The 17,975-nt window shown below is 43.4% G+C and overlaps 1 protein-coding gene across 2 annotated transcripts in view; it reads left to right on the plus strand.

The window, feature by feature from the left end:
* Positions 1-17,975, plus strand: part of dtnbp1a (dystrobrevin binding protein 1a) — a 345,343-nt gene that overhangs the window by 40,955 nt on the left and 286,413 nt on the right. For both annotated transcript variants that reach the window (XM_085988856.1, XM_085988854.1), the window contains exon 4: positions 17,212-17,272. In XM_085988856.1, the coding sequence (XP_085844982.1) occupies positions 17,212-17,272 (61 nt within the window). The remainder of the gene's footprint in view (positions 1-17,211; positions 17,273-17,975) is intronic.

Raw genomic sequence — 17,975 nt, forward strand, 5'->3', positions numbered from 1 at the left:
TTTGGTTGTTTGCTCTCTGTTTAATATAAAACTAAAGTACACGAAAGATAACATCCCCTCGCTACACACTGTTAAAACAAAACTAAAATTTATCCATGAAATCTTGACCTGATTTCTGCTTAAGTCTGTGCAAAGTCAAACATTCCGAGGGCACGCACTGCACTGAGAAGTGTGTTTTGACTTTAGGAGATGTTTTTTGAACATGGCTGCGCCCTGTGATAACTGTTCTTAGTAATACAATGCTACAAATATTTACTTGTGTACGTCTCTCTCACATACACATAAAAAGCACCAATTTATATTGAACGTCAAGCTAGAAAAATTGAAACCTTTTCCAGTTTGCCATATTTCCTGGTTTTGAAGATTGGGTGTCAGTACTGTACCGTGTCTCTCTATATATGGGAAAATGCTGGAATCTATTCTAAAGGAGGCAATAAGTGGGCACTTAGAAACTAATAGTAAGATTGGGCAGAGTCAACATGGATTTATGAAAGGGAAATCCTCTTTAACAAACCTATTGGAGTTCTTTGAGGATGTAACTAGTGGAGTAGACAAAGGGGAACTGGTAGATGTGGTATATTTGGATTTTCAGAAGGCCTTCGATAAGGTCCCACACAAGAGGTTGGTGAACAAAATTAGGGCACATGGAATTGGGGCTAATATACTAGCATGGATTGAGAATTGGTTAACAGATAGAAAACAAAGAGTAGGGATAAATGAGTCTTTTTCAGGATGACAGGCTGTGACTAGTGAGGTACTGCAAGGATCGGTGCTTGGGCCCCAGCTATTCACAATCTATATCAATGATTTGGATGAGGGGACTAAATGTAACATTTCCAAATTTACTGATGATACAAAGCTAGGTGACAGTGTCAGATGTGAAGAGGCTTCAAGGGGATCTCGACAGGCTCAGTGAGTGGGCGAGAACATGGCAGATGGAATATAATAATGTGGATAAATGTGAAGTTATCCACTTTGGTAGAAAAAACAGAAAGGCAGAGTATTTCCCAAATGGTGAAAGATTGGGGAATGCAGATGCTCAAAGGGACCTGGGTGTCCTTGTACATGAGTCACTGAAAGTGAATGTGCAGGTGCAGCAAGCCATTAGGAAGGCATATGGTATGCTGGCTTCATTACAAGAGGAGTGGAGTACAGGAGTAAAGAAGTCTTACTCCAATTATATAGGGCATTGGTGAGACCACACCTGGAGTACTGTGTACAATTTTGGTCTTGCCTAAGGAAGGATATACTTGCCATAGAGTGAGTGCAACGAAGGTTCATTAGATTGATTCCTGGGATGGCGGGACTGTCGTATGAGAAGAGATTGAGTAAACTAGGCCTGTATTCTCTTGAATTCAGAAGAATGAGAGGGGATCTCATTGAAGCATACAAAATTATTACAGGGCTTGATAGGGTGGATGCTGGGAGAATGTTTCCCTTGGCTGGAGAGTCTAGAACCAGGGGCAACAGCCTCAGGATAAAGGGTAGGCCATTCAGGACTGAGATGAGAAGACATTTCTTCACAGAGGGTGGTGAATCTTTGGAATTGTCTACCCCAGAGGGGGTGGAGGCTCAGTCATTGGGTATATTCAAAACAGAAGTCGATAGATTTCTGATTAGTAAGGGCATCAAGGGATATGGCGATAGGGCCGGTGAATGGAGTTGAGGCAGAAGATCAGCCATGATCTCATTGAATGGCGGAGCAGGCTCGAAGGGCTGAATGGCCTACTCCTCCTATTTTTTATGTTCATATGCTTTAAATTGAAAGGCACGGCCATTTGAACTTTAAACGACCGACAAAACAAGTTTCCGCCACCAAAATACATACATAGATCTTTTTAAGTTGTGAATCAGGCTCCCACTCCTGCTTTCACTAACCGTAAAATTTTCGGCTGCAATTGCTGGGCAGTTGGTGGGCAAATAGCCCAACTGTGTGGCAGCAGTTGTGATTTCCAAGGCGGTGCGGATCATTTGTCAAGGCGTACCTTGACAGATCGCAAGTTCGGGATTTAGCGCATGCGGAAATCCCGAACTTGCGGTATGATGGCGTGCACTCCGACGCCGTCATACCCACTGCAAAATCCGGGCCATTATGTCAATCTAGAAGAATGATGGCAGTGTGAAACCTGGTCATGTGCTGCAGGATGCTATGGTTGGAAAAAATAGTACACTGTTGGTATCAGATTGCTCTTGTTTAAATGTAATTTTTTCCTCATTCGGCTTGTGCGCTGCCCTAAGCTCATTTATCAATGTACTGTGCGCGGGAACGGTAGTGTAGTGGTAATGTCACTGGGCTAGTAATCCAGAGACGTGAGTTCAAATCCCACCACGGGGAATTTAAATTCAGTTAATTAAATAAATCTGGAATAAAAAGCTAGTTTCATGGTTACCACTGCCTACTGATACTATCAGATTGTCGTAAAAACCCATCTGGTTCACGAATGTCCTTTTAGGGAAGGAAATCTGCCGTCCTTACCTCGTCTGGTATATGTGACTCCAATGTGGTTGACTCTGAAATGGCCTAGACCCACCAGTTGGAAAGGAGTGGCCCTGGGGGTCCTCGACATTGACTCCGGACCCCATGAAGTCTCATGGCTTCAGGTCAAGCATGGGCAAGGAATCCTCCTGCTGATTCCCAACTACCGCCCTCCCTACGTACTCCTCCATATTGAACTTGGAAGAAGCACAGAGTAGCAAGGGCACAGAATGAACTCTAGGTGGGGGACTCCATCACCAAGAGTGGCTCAGTAGCACCATGACTGACCGAACTGGCCGAGTCCTGAAGGACATAGCTGCCAGTCTGGGCCTGCGACAGGTGGCGAGAGAACCCACACGAGGGAAAAACCTACTTGACCTCGTCCTCTCCAATCTACCTGTCGCAGCTGCATCTGTCCATGACAGTATTGGTAGCTGTCCTGTCTTCACACTGTGTTGCATGGCACTACCACTGTGTTAAATGGGATAGATTCAGATCAGATCCAGCAGCTCAAAACTGGGTATCCATGACGCACCCTGGGCCATCAGCAGCAGCAGAATTGTATTCTACCACAATCTGTAACCTCATGGCCCGGCATATCCCTCACTCTACCATTACCATCAAGCCAGGGGACCAACTCTGGTTAAATAAGGAGTGTAGAAGAGCATGCCAGGAGCAGCACCAGGCCTTTCTAAAAATGAGGTGCCAACCTGGGGAAGCTGCAACACAGGACTACATGCATGCTGAAAAGTGGAAGCAACATGCTATAGACGGGGCTAAGTGATCCCACAATCAATGGATCAGATCAAAGCTCTGCAGTCCTGTCGCATCCAGTCGAGAATGGTGGTGGACCATTAAACAACTAACTGGAGGAGGAGGCTCCATGAATATCTCCATCCTCAATGATGGTGGAGCCCAGCATGCGAGTGCAAAGGACAAGGCTGAAGCGTTTGCAACCAACTTCAGAAGTGCTGAGTGGACGATCCATATCGGCCTACTCCTGAGGTCCCCACCATCACAGAAACCTGTCTTCAGCTAATTCGATTCACTCCATGTGATATCAAGAAACAGCTGAGTGCACTGGATACAGCAAAGGCTATGGGCCCCAACAACATCCCGGCTATTGTGCTCTAGAACTAGCCGCGCCTCTAGCCAAGCTGTTCCAGTACAGCTACAACACTGGCATCTATCCGACAATGTGGAAAACTGCCCAGGTATGTCCTGTCTGCAAAATGCAGGACAAATCCAACCTGGCCAATTACCGCCCCATCAGTCTACTCTCAATCATCAGCAAAGTGATGGAAGGTGTCATCGACAGTGCTATCAAGCGGCACTTACTCACCAAAAACCTGCTCACTGATGCCCAGTTTGGGTTCCGCCAAGACCAGTCGGCACCTGACCTCATTACAGCTTTGGTACAAACATAGACGAAGGAGCTGAATTCCAGAGGTGAGGTGAGAGTGACTGCCCTTGACATCAAGGCAGCATTTGACCAAGTGTGGCATCAAGGAGCCCTAGTAAAATTGAAGTCAATGGGAATTGGGGGGAAAACGCTCCACTGGCTGGAGTCATACCTAGCACAAAGGAAGATGGTTATGGTGATTGAAGGTCAATCATCACAGCCTCAGGACATCGCTGCAGGAGTTCCTCAGGGCAGTGTCCTAGGCCCAACCATCTTCAGCTGCTTCATCAATGACCTTCTCTCCAACATAAGGTCAGAAATGGGGATGTTCGCTGATGACTGCACAGCCTTCAGCACCATTCACAACTCCTCAGATAATGAAGCAGTCCATGCCCGCATGCAGCAAGACCTGGACGACGTTCAGGCTTGGGCTGATAAGTGGCAGGTAACATTCACGCCACAGAAGTGCCAGGCAATGATTATCTCCAACAAGCGAGAGTCTATCCACCTCCCCATGACATTCAATGACATTACCATTGCCGAATCCCCCACCATCAACATCCTGGGGGTCACCATTGAACAGAAGCTTAAATGGACCAGCCACACACATACTGTGGCAACGAGAGCAGGTCAGAGGCTAGGTATTCTGAGGCGAGTGTCTCACCTCCTGACTCCCCAAAGCCTTTCCACCATCTACCACGCAGAAGTCAGAAGTGTGATGGAATACTCTCCACTTGCCTGGATGAGTGCAGCTCCAACAACACTCAAGAAGCTCGACACTATCTAGGACAAAGCAGCCCACTTGATTGGCACCCTATCTACCACCTTAAACATTCACTTCCTCCACCCCCGGCATACCGTGGCTGCAGTGTGTACCATCTACAAGATGCACTGTAGCAACTCGCCAAGGCTTCTTTGGCAGCACCTCCCAAACCCGCGACCTCTTCCACCTAGAAGGACAAGGGCAGCAGACGCATGGGAACACCACCACCTCCAAGTTCCCCTCCAAGTCACATACCATCCTGACTTAGAAGCATATCGCCGATCATTCCTCGTCGCTGGGTCAAAATCCTGGAACTCCCCACCTAACAGCACTGTGGGAGTACCTTCACCACACAGACTGCAGCGGTTTAAGAAGGCGGCTCACCATCACCTTCTCGAGGGTAATTAGGGACGGGCATTAAATGTTGGCCTTGCCAGCGACGCCCACATCCCATCAACTAATTTTAAAAATAACGAATATAAAGCATATAATCCCATATGCATAATAATTTACAAAGTTGGTTCTGTTCATGTATTTTATTTAATTGGTTTTATCGCCCACAAGTGGTAGAAAAGCGAAATAATTAGAGGATAAGAAAGACAAAACTAAACATTTGAGACATAAGAGAAAATGGAGAGATTGTTTTTTCTATATTGGAGAGTAAAGGATAACAACTGAAAGGTGTAATTAAGATTATAAATTAGCTTCATACAGAGGAGAAACTCTCATCCCAAAGTTTTACCAATCTTTTACCTAATTGAGTTCCAGACATCTTTCGTCATGGTAGTCTGTTTTGTTCTAGTTGCATGAAATGGGGCAAGCTAGGAATTTTTAGGGGTGTCCTGTCTAGGTTAAATGTGCAAAAGTAACTAGCTCTATAAAATATACACCCATTGCACAGTGTGGAGTGATTGTCCCAACTGTTTGGATCCAACTTAACCGAGCAAGATAGAGCAATTAATATTGTCATCATAATGTGCACGAGGACAGATTTGATAAGCCCTTGTATTTATCAGGGTTGGACCAAGGGCAGTTGCAGATCCCTTCGGATGAAGACATTTTTGTGCTGATGTTCCTCTGCCTGTAACCTATAGAAGCAACAAGGCATGAATGGCTGGTGCTCTCCTGAGTTAAGGCTGCATTATCTTAAGGCATCACTTTGACCAAAGTATGGCATTACAAGGCAGGAAAGTTGACTTTGATAATTAACAACTGCTCATGTGAAGTGCCTGTGCCTAAAAGCAGAATTGATTGCCAAGTACTTTGGGAACTGTAAATTCATCCTATCAGCACTCTGCACCTAAAACAATTTGAGGATCCCACACATCCACCAATGATTGGCTTTGAAGCTGAGAACCTCGGAGTGCCTGACTGCAAGCAGATGATTTTTGAATCTGTTGCTGTTATGAGCAACACTGAAATTGCTGATGTGTAGGAGGATGGTAGGAATGAGTGAGGAAGACGCCCAAGCAAGTGGATCCAGCAAGTGGACAGAAGTAAGGGAATCTGACCCCACCACAGCCATAATGTCCAATTCTGTGTGATTGCTGAGGAAGTTGCAGACAACCAAACTAGACGCCCTGATGCGCTAAATACTTTGTCACCGAATGTGCTGTTGGCAGGAAGCAAACCACAATGAGTCATTTGCAGAGTGATTGAACTTTGTGTATCACAGCTTGTACAGTTTTCAAGTTTTGATCATGTGCTTTTTTTAGTGTTCGTGTAGTGTTTTGTTTTGCTGTGCTATTTAATTACAACTACTTAATGGGGTATTGAACAATTCAAATTTTTTGAGCAAAAAATGACTTGACATGAGACTATTGTACCTAGATATCGACATCCACAAGGATGGGCAATCGGAACCTTGGATTACTGTCTTCCGAAGAACAACTCCTCCAACAATGTAACACTTGCTCATTATTGTACTCCAGGACTTAGCTCAAGGAGAAACTTTTTTTGCCAGTGAACAATGCCATGGGAGATCAACTAAATCCTATTACATTGTGCGTTACATAATCCAGTACTCTTGCTATTTGTAAAATAGTAATGCGCAGGAGGCCTGTTACAGTAATAAAATATGGTAAGCCTTTGTTATTAAAGCCATTCCTTTATAAAAAAAAAAATAAAAAAAAATATTGGATGCCACAGAATTGGGACTATACTAAGTTCACTGTATATTTTTGAAAGTACAGGTAGACTATCCTTTATCCGAAAACCTCGGGACCAGCTGTGTTTCGGTTTTCGGAGAATTTCGGATTTCGGAAGGTGGGTCCGCGGGGGGTCGTGCGCACGACTTACGCTGACGCGCAGCGTAAGTCGTGCGCATGGCCCCCCGCCGCCGCCCCCCCCGCGGACGCCGGCCCCGCCCCCCCCCCGTGGACCCCCGCCGACCCCGACCCCCGCCGACTTACGGTCGGGGTCCGCAGGGGGTCGTGCGCACGACTTACGCTGAACAAAAAAACCTTCGGTTTTTAGAGGGTTTCGGTTTTCGGAAGTTCGGATAAAGGGTAGTCTACCTGTACTTGAAAAATTACTCGGTGAGGAAGGAGTAATTACAAAGAAGCTAATTAAGACTAATTAAAAAAAATTCTCCTTTGTAACTTTGGAACTCTAAATTCAGTGAAAGGGAATTCATTCCAAAATGATCTGAATTGAAGCATTTAGGTTAATTTTCCATGCACCTTGCCCGATTGAGCACTTCAAGGTTTGATTTAAGGTGCATTTACACATTGTCAGTATAAAATAATTTCAAGACTCAACCGAGTGCACAGTAGAGCAAAGTGTTTCAGGAATTGGGTTTGAGATAGCACGGAGTATAAATCTAGTAGTGTCAAACCTGGTTTGGAAAATACTCTAGTACCTCCTGGGCACTTTTTAAATCTACTTTACCTTGCTGTAAGTGTTGCGAAAGAGAGGACTCTCTCGCGCTCTCTCTCGTGCTATTCAAATTTTAATTTTCCATTGGGTTGGGGGGTTGGGGGGGGGGACTGCATTTGTCTATACAGGCACATGCAGCGCTCTTTACTCAACAGACAGTTCTAGGTCTTTAAAATTATGAAGGGGTGTGATGGGGTCGATGTAGAGAAAATGTTTCTGCTTGTGGGGGAATCCAAAACTAGGAGTCATAAATATAAGATATTCCCTAATAAATCCAATAAGAAACTCAGGAGAAACTTCTTTACCCAGAGAGTGGTGGGAATGTGGAACTTTTGACCATGTGAAGTAGTTGAGATGAATAGCATAGATGTATTTAAGGGGAAGCTTGGTAAGCACATGAGGAAGAAAGGAATAGAAGTATATGCTGATTCTCACCAACTTCTACCGGTGCACCATCGAGAGTACCCTGTTCGGCTGCATCACTACCTGGTATGGCAACTGCACCGCCACAGACCGCAAGGCTCTACAGATGGTGGTGAAAGCTGCACAAATTATAGGAATTAATCTACCTGCTGCTCAGGATATCTACCCCGAGAGGTGCCGGGGGAAGGCCCTGAGAGTCATCAAAGACACGAGCCACCCCAGCCACAACCTCTTCGCCCTGCTCCTGTCCGGTAAGAGATATCGAAGCAGACGGTCTCGTACCAGCAGGTTTCAAAACAGCTTCTACCCCCAGGCCGTAAGACTCGTGAATGAATAATTTATTATTTATTTCTGTTGTCTTATTTATTATTACTGTATTTCTGTTAGTATTTTTATCATTGCTATGCCATATTCTAATGTTGGGAGGACTCGTAAAAATCAACATTTCATTGTGCAGTACACACGTTTGCATATATGACAAATAAAATTGAATTGAATTGATAGGGGTAGATGAAATAGGGTGGCAGGAGGCTTGTGTAGAGCATAAACACTGGCACACACGAGTTGTGCTGAATGACCTGGTTCTGTGTTGTAGATTCTATGTATGTAGTTCTAGCCAGGCAGGGACCAAGCAATGTAAACAAGGCTTTTCCTGACTAGAACCTGAGCTAAAACTAGCCATCTTCAACCTAGCTGCAGTGCAACTGCTTGGTATCTCTAGTTGCTTTGTTCTAAACTGTGCGCATATGATTTGCACTGGAGTTTTGTTCTGATGAGATGGTCAATTGATCACATAGTGATGATGTGCCTCTGAGCCATACACAAGTCGAAGTGGTTGCAGTTGACTACAATAAATTTGATTTTTTTGTATCATAACATGGAAACGATATAAAGCATGAGCTTGTGAACTCTCTGAGGCCATTTTTAAAACTATGTTGAGCAGGAATCTTTTTATACCTCCCACCCTGCCCCACTTTTTAATTTCTTATCTCCCTCCCAACCCCTGGTCCTTATGCCAAATCCTGTGTCCCTTCCCCCTCCAGTACAACGACACCCCAGGTTCCTTATGTCCAGTTCTGCCCACCGTCTGGGCCATTGCCTCTGCATCCAACCTCCAGGAGACCCATGCAGCTAAAATTCTAGCACTTTCCATTTCTTCCTCCCTCCCCATCCCACATTGCTGGGAAAATCCCCAGGATCCCCACTACAGTGCTGCAAACTGCATGACCCACCGCCCAATTGCTATCAAGTCTTCCTTCCACAGTACTGCTAAACACCAGGTACTGACTTGCAATATGGTATATCTTGGCGACCATTTTGCTATGTATTCTGGCCTTTATAAGTAAACTAAAATGAAATGTATACATAAAGGCATACATAATAGTCAAGAACTCTTGATTCATAATTTTCATCAAAAAATAGACAATTGCAGAAGTTGATCTTGCAGTACCAATTAAAAAGTTAAGAATACCATGTAATATAAACAATTTGACCTATTTAGTTACTGGAAATCATGTCCTTGATCCGATGTGCATTATATGGCATATGAGCTGGATTTTTCTGTAGAAATAACGGTGAAGCGAACAGCGCTCAGTTATTAAAATGTAAATCGAACAGCAATTTCCAGTGACCACACGTGCGCAGCTAAACGCAGAAATCCGAGTTGTCCCGCTGCTCCAGACGCTGCGCCATACTGATATCTCGCCGAGAGACTCTGCATTGAAATACATGGAACGGCGTGAAGTTGCTGTACTAATCTGATACACTGGGGCATTCATCCAGCTGTCTGGGGATAAGGGAGGGTCTCTAAGTGAACTGCCCTGGGTCCCTCTTCCTCTGGATAGAGTGCTGCTGTAGAGTATTTGGGAACGGGTCACCAAGTTTGCAGCTGGTAGGTAGGTATATTTTAATGGGTGGATGGGAATTAACATGTCTGAAGACGTTAAAGGCAGTGTGATAATAGAGCTTACATAAATGACTAGAGCTTGGCACTTGTGGTTGGTTAGCCCCTGAATACCTTGGGATGTTGCTCTGTACTACCCTGATCAGTATCTGTTACATGCTTCCAGATTAAATATACAGTATAGGCCAGATTTTGCTGTAGAGATAACGGTGAGGCTAATGGCGCTCATCGTTATTAAAGTGTAAATTGGACAGTAACTTCCGGTGACCACACATGCGCAGTTAAATATGGAAATCAGGAAGTTGCTGAACAAGTTGCCTCGCTCCTCCAGAAGCTGCGCTATACTGGTATCTCGCCGAGAGACTCTGCATTGAAATACTTGGAATAGCATGAAGTTGCTGTACTTGTGAGATATACGCACTAAACTCGCCAGAAAAAGTTAGGGCTTGCCCATTCCAGTGTAAGTACATTTTTAATATGTTATAATTACTGTCAAACAACCTCTCTGGTACTGAAAATTAACTTTTACAAGTGTGGAGTCTCATGCCTTCAGATTTTAATTATTGTTGGGAGATTTAAATGTAAATAACTTTTTCGGTCTCTTTCTATACATAATTTGCAGTTAAATTAAATATTTTAACTTACACTTCCTGGTTCAGATTTGGTGCTGCTCATTTAACGATTCTTCAATCTGATTGGATAAGTAGATACACTGGTCACACAGGTTCCAGATCCCCTGTAGAAGGCGCTGCACTGAAATGGCTTTCTAATTACAGTAAGTTCCAGTGCAAAATCTCATAGAAGGTCTGTGGGCAGATGAAAGTGTAATGAACGGCTAGCACCGTTTGTTTGCCACTGAAGGCAAAATCCGGCCCAATATCTGTTCTAAAATGGTATATTCTGTGACTCACCATGACCAACATCATGGCAGATCTGCCAGCATTATAAAAAATTATAGACCAGAATTTGCAGTTGTGATGACGGTGAACTGGCAACGTTCGATGTCATTCCGCCTTTGAAACTGACCGCAACTTCAGGATTTGGCGCATGCAGAAATTCTGAAGTTGCGGTCTGTCAATGATGGCTCCAAATCAGGCTACACTGTGCTCCCTTCCACCTGCGCCCCCCCGGCCTCCACATAGCCGGCAATCTGTGTAATCAGCCAAATCAGGGAACTGACGAAAACTTCAGCTCTTCCGCGGTAATATGCTGTTAAATTCCCCACTGAAAGTTAGTCCCAATGGAATTAGGTGTAACTGGGGTTGTGACAGCGTTATTACTGCTAAACAAATGTTAAGGGCCTGGAAAACTAATTTTAATTTTGTGCAATGTGAAATTTGTCCATTTTAATAAAATTTAAATGTTTAAGAAACGATTTTTAAAGTTTGCCCAACTTTGTTTCAGGTTTGCTTTTTCCCCATGTGAGAGTCCCAATTTTTGTTTTGCTTTCGCGAACATTTTTAAAAAGTTAGAATTTTAAGAGCTCACTCACTTCCTTGTTTGCTGTCTGATAATTCTGCATTTTGATTGGTTGTTTAGACAGCCTGTTGATATCACAACAGTTTGCACTATAGTTCCCCACTATACTTCATTGATGTGAATTGAGTGTCAGAAAACCCGCAGATCTCGACATGGGGATCTCGAGATCCTTGTGCAAAGTGTACGTCGGGGCCAGCAGTGAATGCCTTTGCTTCGCTGTTTACTGTAAATTCCGGGCCATTAAGTTGTACGTGCATTTTCTCTGTCACACTCCAATTTCTGTGTTGCACTTCAAAAACAACTATGAAGAAACATAGAAACTTTTCAATTGTACAAAATAATGGAGCCTGAATGTATGCAGCCTGTTAATTGACCTCTGTGAACTTGCAGGGCTGGATTTTCATTCAGGAGTCGGGTTGGAGGCAGGACTACAACTTTCGGGGTTGTAGTCCCGCCTCCATCGAGTTGTAGCCAACCCACGCGATTTTAACTTGATTGACCTTGTTGAGCCCACTCAGCAGGCCAATTAAGGGCCACCCGGCAACAGGTGACATCACAGACTGAAATTTCATCTGTCAAGAGGTTTTGACAGATGAAATATCAGTGTTTCATAGCTATTTGAAGCTGTCAAACACTGACAGTCTTCTAACCTGAGTCCTTCTCCACAGACTCGGTTAGAAATCTCTCCTGCACAGAAAGCTGCAGGCTGTCACTTTTGACAGTTCGCAGCCATTCTGCTTTCTGTGCCAGTGAGATGAGGGACTCCCCGAACCTAAAGGAAGGAAGGCTGAAAAGGTAAGAAAATGTATGTAAAACTTATTTAATCACTTTAGACACACCACACACACTTATTGCACTCGTGCACACATCACTCACCTGAACACCGACATCTTGACCCCTCCAAGCCCTTCAACCCGACAGCCCGACTCCTCCAACTTGGCGTGGTTTGGAGCCGTCGGGAATCCCACAGTTCAAGCTTAAAAATAGGGATTAGGCTAAAAACTGCCTAACAGGCAGTTAATTGGCACTAATCCCTTCCTGCCTCGGAGGCGGGTCCCAGTGCGGGGCGGGTACCCGCCTCCTTCGAAACTGGCATGGGGTCGGGACCCCCGATTTCGGGAATTTAACCCCCCGCACGCCTCTAATCCCGACTCCACGGCACGCTGAAAATCGAGCCCGCAGTGTTTACTTAACAGACTTTGTGGCCTTAAAGGATGCATACCTTGCCCAGAAGAATAATACATGGGATTTTAGATCCATATAAAACACCACATCTTTTGAGTTGCAGTGAGCAGAGCCACAGATTTGTTTGTGTGTGTATCTTTTTCACCGAGAAAAGTAACCTGTATTCAAGATTCTTTCAATCCTCTACTGAATTGCAAGTTACATATTTAAAGGTCAGCATCACACCAATTGCAAAAAGAATTATTCAGTCCTGCTGTATGCTATCACCAAACATTGTGGAAAACAGTTTTTATTAATTGTTTTGCGGCTTCATTAGTATAACTCGTTTTAAAATCTGAACTAACAATTCAGTTACTGCATGAGTGAAATAACTAGGATACATGACTGCTTTCAGGGCAATTTCCAGGGACAGGTGAACCTTTGCCAGTAATTAATGTTGTACTGTTTAGTTTAACTTGACGTGGTTTATTGCTTGTGCGATTTTTGTTATCGTTAATATGGCTGATACTTTGTGTTTGAAAGGTTTCATTAGAGGGCATTTTTTAATGAGTGATTAAAGGTTTTGTGGGCTAACCGATTACAATGATATAAAGTGTAAATGGTGCAGTAAGAAAATGGATTATTAGCAATCCTTTAGTTTAAAAAAAAAATCAAGTTATATGGCAGTAAAGTATCTCTTGAATCAAAAACCAAGCACTCTTGCAATGCGCAAGGGGACAGAGGAAAATTATTTGAAGGTCATATGAATAATAAGCTGAAAACCACTGAAGTGGATTATGTTGAATGCAATACGATAGAAAGTGGAAGGGAGGTGGTGTGGAAATGAACTGTGAAATCGAACTTATCTGCAGTCTTTTAAAACATGGATTTATGTTCAATAGAGTTTTGATAACTGCTTTTTTCAGAGGAAATTCAATCTGCTTTAATGCAGATGTCTACCCACAGTGCTAACTATGTGATGGACCAGTCAAAGCCTTGCACATCCCTTTTTCCAACTGAATTTACAGTACATGACTGACGAAGTGGCCATAAAAACAAAATTTTGACATGTTCAGTCATAGAGTAAAAATCCATTAATCTTTATCCAATGTTTTTGCTATAGGTAAAGGAGTAGTGGAATCAAAATCTGTATTATGATTTCAGGCTATCTGCCAATGCTCTCTATTCATCCCCACGGCAGAAAGTAGCTTCCATAGTCAAGCCAAAGCCTTTATAACTTTGTGTGGAGTGAATTGCCGTATGCCAAGTTTACATAGGCCTTTACTATTACAACTGGAATGAGAAACTACTTTTGAATGTCACAAACAGCACATCTAGTTATCAGAAGGTGCAGTGACTCTTCACAAAGAATTGCAGAGATTGGAACAGAATAATATTTTGCCTAGCAATCTTTTAAAATAATAGAGGAAAAATTCTGCACTTTTCAAAGCAAAAAAAAAAAAATTCTGCCCATTTGACTAGGATTTATTTATACAGGGCTTTGGTGAGAGTGCTGTGTGCAGTTTTGGTCTCCTTGCCTAAGAAAGGATATACAGGAAACTCGATTTACCGGCACCTAAATAACCAGAAATCTCTGTTAACCGGCAAAATTCAAGAGTAGGTTCAGGTAAGTTTTACTTCATATTAGTGGCCGTTCCTGGATCTGTGGCTGTGTAACCGGGGTTCCTGCACCTGTTGCTAAGCAATAGGGACACCTGGATCTTGTGGCCGGGGTTCCAGCACCTGTTGCTAAGCAATAGGGACACCTGGATCTTGTGGCCGGGGTTCCAGCACCTGTTGCTAAGCAACAGGGAAGCCTGGATTTGTTGCTGTGTACGGAGCTCTCGTACCTTTTACTATACCTCTCTGTAATCCGGACTTTTTGATAAACCGGCACCACGTCGGTGCCGGATAAAAAAGAGTTTCCTGTACTTGCCATAGAGGGAGTGCAGCAAAGGTTCACCAGACCGATTCCTGGGATGGCAGACTTTCGTATGAGGAGAGATTGGATCGACTAGGCCTGTATTCACTAGAGTTTAGAAGAATGAGAGGGGATCTCGTGGAAACGTATGAAATTCTGACGGGGCTAGACAGACTGGATGCAGGGAGGATGTTTCCCCTGGTTGGAGGGTCTAGAACGAGGGGCCACAGTCTCTGGATACGGGGTAGGACATTTAGGACTGAGATGAGGAGAAATTTCTTCACTGAGGGTGGTAAACCTGTGGAATTCTCTACCACAAGGCTGTGGAGGCCAAGTCACTGGATATATTTAAGAAGATGATAGATAGATTTCTAGACGCAAAAGGCATCAAGGGGTATGGGGAGAGTGGGTATATGGTATTGAGATAGAGGATTAGCCATGATCATATTGAATGGCGGAGCAGGCTCGAAGGGCCGAATGGCCTACTCCTCCTATTTTTCTGTTCTATGTTTCTAGGACAACCATAGAACTACTTGGCTCTTCACTGGATAAGAGTCGTTTAGTTGTATTGAGAGTTTGCATTTTTGATGGTGAATTGAGGATCACATTGCAGCAGAAGTATGTTCGAGCCATCTTGTTTTAGCAACTTTTGTGGTCATTACTGTGTTTTTATGTTAAAATGCAGCTCGTGCTAAATGAGTGGTGGTTCTGTCTATTTCAGTTGTCATTATACATGACTCAGCCTTTCACCTGACAGGAGTGGTTACTCATTTTACTTGGGCTTTGTTAAGTGCTGCCTGATTCCCTACTGCAATTCTGGCCCGCTAAACATAAATCCAAGAGCTTCCGCTTTGGGCATAATTGTGATCCTGCTGCAAATTGTGCTAGTTTTCAGAAATGTCTTTTTTGCTCCGGTTTCTGCTCAAATTTATTTGCATATCGCCAAACATAAAATCCTCCATGAACCAGCACAATCGGGCAGCGTTTTAGGACACCCTTAAAAAAAAAAAAAAAAAAAATTAAACAAATTTTGCGTTAAATATTCCTCTGTATATTTGAGAGGTAACCTGGTGTAGTTTTATTAATACAATTGAAAATGGGTCTATCGCAAAAAAATAAGCATTTTTAATTGGTATCTAGCAATGTTCCCTGTAATTTTGTTTGGTGCAGCGCAGGCCATTCATAATACTGCACATGTGCGGTTTTTCTCATTGCAAGCCGGCCATGTGGGGTCCCTGGAGCATTGTGTGGCCATGCAGCTTACAGAGAACATTTGTGTCTAATTCACTACCTGTGAGTAACCTTATTTTAATAACTAAATGACTTTTAAAAAAACTACACAGAACCATTTACTAGTTACATTGGTGCCAGACTTGACTATTCCAATGCACTCCTGGCTGGCCTCCCACATTCTACCCAACGTAAACTTGAGGTGATCCAAAACTTGGCTGCCCATGTCCTAACTCGCACCAAGTCCCGTTCACCCATCACCCCTGTGCTCGCTGACCTACATTGGCTCCCGGATAAGCAATGCCTCGATTTCAAAATTCTCATCCTTGTTTTCAAATCCCTCCATGGCCTCGCCCCTCCCTATCTCTGTAATCTCCTTCAGCCCCACAAACCCCCGAGATATCTGCGCTTCTCTAATTCTGCCCTCTTAAGCATCCCTGATTATAATCACTCAACCATTGGTGGCCGTGCCTTCTGTTGCCAAGGCCCTAAGCTCTGGAATTCCCTGCCTAAACCCCTCCACCTCTCTGTACCTCTCTCTCCTCCTTTAAGACGCTCCTTAAAACTTACCTTTGACCAACCTGCCCTAATTTCTCCCTATGTGGCTGAGTCAAATTTTTTGTCTTAATACTCCTGTGAAGCGCATGTTTTACTACGTTAAAGGCGCTATATAAATACTTCTTCTTCTTCTTCTTGTCCTATTTATTTGAACTTCATTTTCATTTTTAAAAATAAACTTCTATTGTTCAAACCCAACTTTAAAATCTTTCTCCAACATTGTTTTTCTTTTGCCTCCCTGCTTCCACTACCCATTTTAGAAGTGACAGCAATGGCTTTTTAAAAATTGGCATTTGACTGAAAATGAACTTTAAGATCAGGTTTTAAAAAAGCAGAGAGTTCCTATTTTTTTTATCTTCAGAAGATTACTTGATCAAATATTTTTTTTAAAACGGCAAATCTTACTGTTTTTGTAGAATCGTAGAATGGTTACAGCACGGAAGGCGGCCATTTGGCCTGTCGAGTCCGTGCCGACTCCGTTAGTCCCACTCCCCTGCCCTTTCTCTGTAGCCCTGCAAATTTTTTTCCTTCAGATACTTATCCAACTCCCTTTTGAAAGATAAGATTGAGTCTGCATTCCAGATCTTAACCACTCGCTGCGTAAAAAAGTTTTTTCTTACTTCACCTTTTTGGTTCTTTTGCCAATCACCTTAAATCTGTGTCCTCTGCCAATGGGAACAGTTTCTCTCTCTCTCTACTCTGTCCAGACCCCTCATGATTTTGAACACCTCTATCAAATTTCCTCTCAATCTTCTCTGCTCCAAGGAGAACAACCCAGCTTCTCCAGTTTATCCACATAACTAAACCCGCGATCACTGTTCCCTAAATGTGCACCTGCTGACACTTGCTCCACTTGACCTACCTCATTCCCTAGAACCAGATCCAGCAATGCCTCCTCCCTTGTCGTGCTGGAAACATACTGATCAAGAAAGTTCTCCTGAACACACTTCAGAAATTCTTCCCCTTCTTTGCCCTTTACACTATTAATTTTGTTTTGTTTGTATCTTTTTTAAAGGTATGAGAATACATGGGCAGCCCTGCACAAACGGGCCGAGGACTGTGCTAAAGTCGGAGAGGTATGATATCAAAATAAATTTCGAAATATTCATTTCAGTGCACTCTTCCCCAGCTAATGCTCAGATAAATTTCCCCAACTGTGTTGAATATCTCATGGATGTTAGTTTTGGGTTTCAACTTTTTTATTACTTCCACAACAGGAGTTATTCTTTTAGAAATTGTAATACACAATAAACTACCTTCCCCTTTGCTTCACTGTGAAGCCCTACATATCCATATTCTTTTTGATTGCTGCTTCACTGAGCAAAATTTCTGTGAAAGAGGATCATGTAAGCAAGATGTCAACTGTTTCAATAACTGAATGCTACTAGCTTTGCAACACAGTTGGCATGAGTATTGGATTCATTCCCATCTTACTGCAAAGTACTTTTATTTCCATTCATGTATATTACACGAGGCATCTGAGTGGAAATCAACTGCAATTGTAATCACACTGGATGACCTCTTCTATAAGCTCATTTGTGAGACTGTCCTGGATTTTTGGCTTTAGAGATTAACATGTTAACCGTGTTGGTGTCTCTAGAAGAGTTGGGAAATTATTCGTCTTGCTTGCCAGGACCCAGACCCAGACCCTTAGGTGGCCTTCATATGAACTGGCCAGCAGACCACTACGCCTGCTTTCAATTGAAATTGGCCTTCCTCCAATTAAGTATTTTTACTCTAGATTGCTCCCTGTCCTTTTCCATAGCTAATCTAAACCTT

This window comes from Somniosus microcephalus, chromosome 5 (assembly GCF_052327205.1).
Source record: "Somniosus microcephalus isolate GS21.2 chromosome 5, FLI_Smic_1.0, whole genome shotgun sequence".
In the NCBI taxonomy this organism is placed as follows: domain Eukaryota; kingdom Metazoa; phylum Chordata; class Chondrichthyes; order Squaliformes; family Somniosidae; genus Somniosus; species Somniosus microcephalus.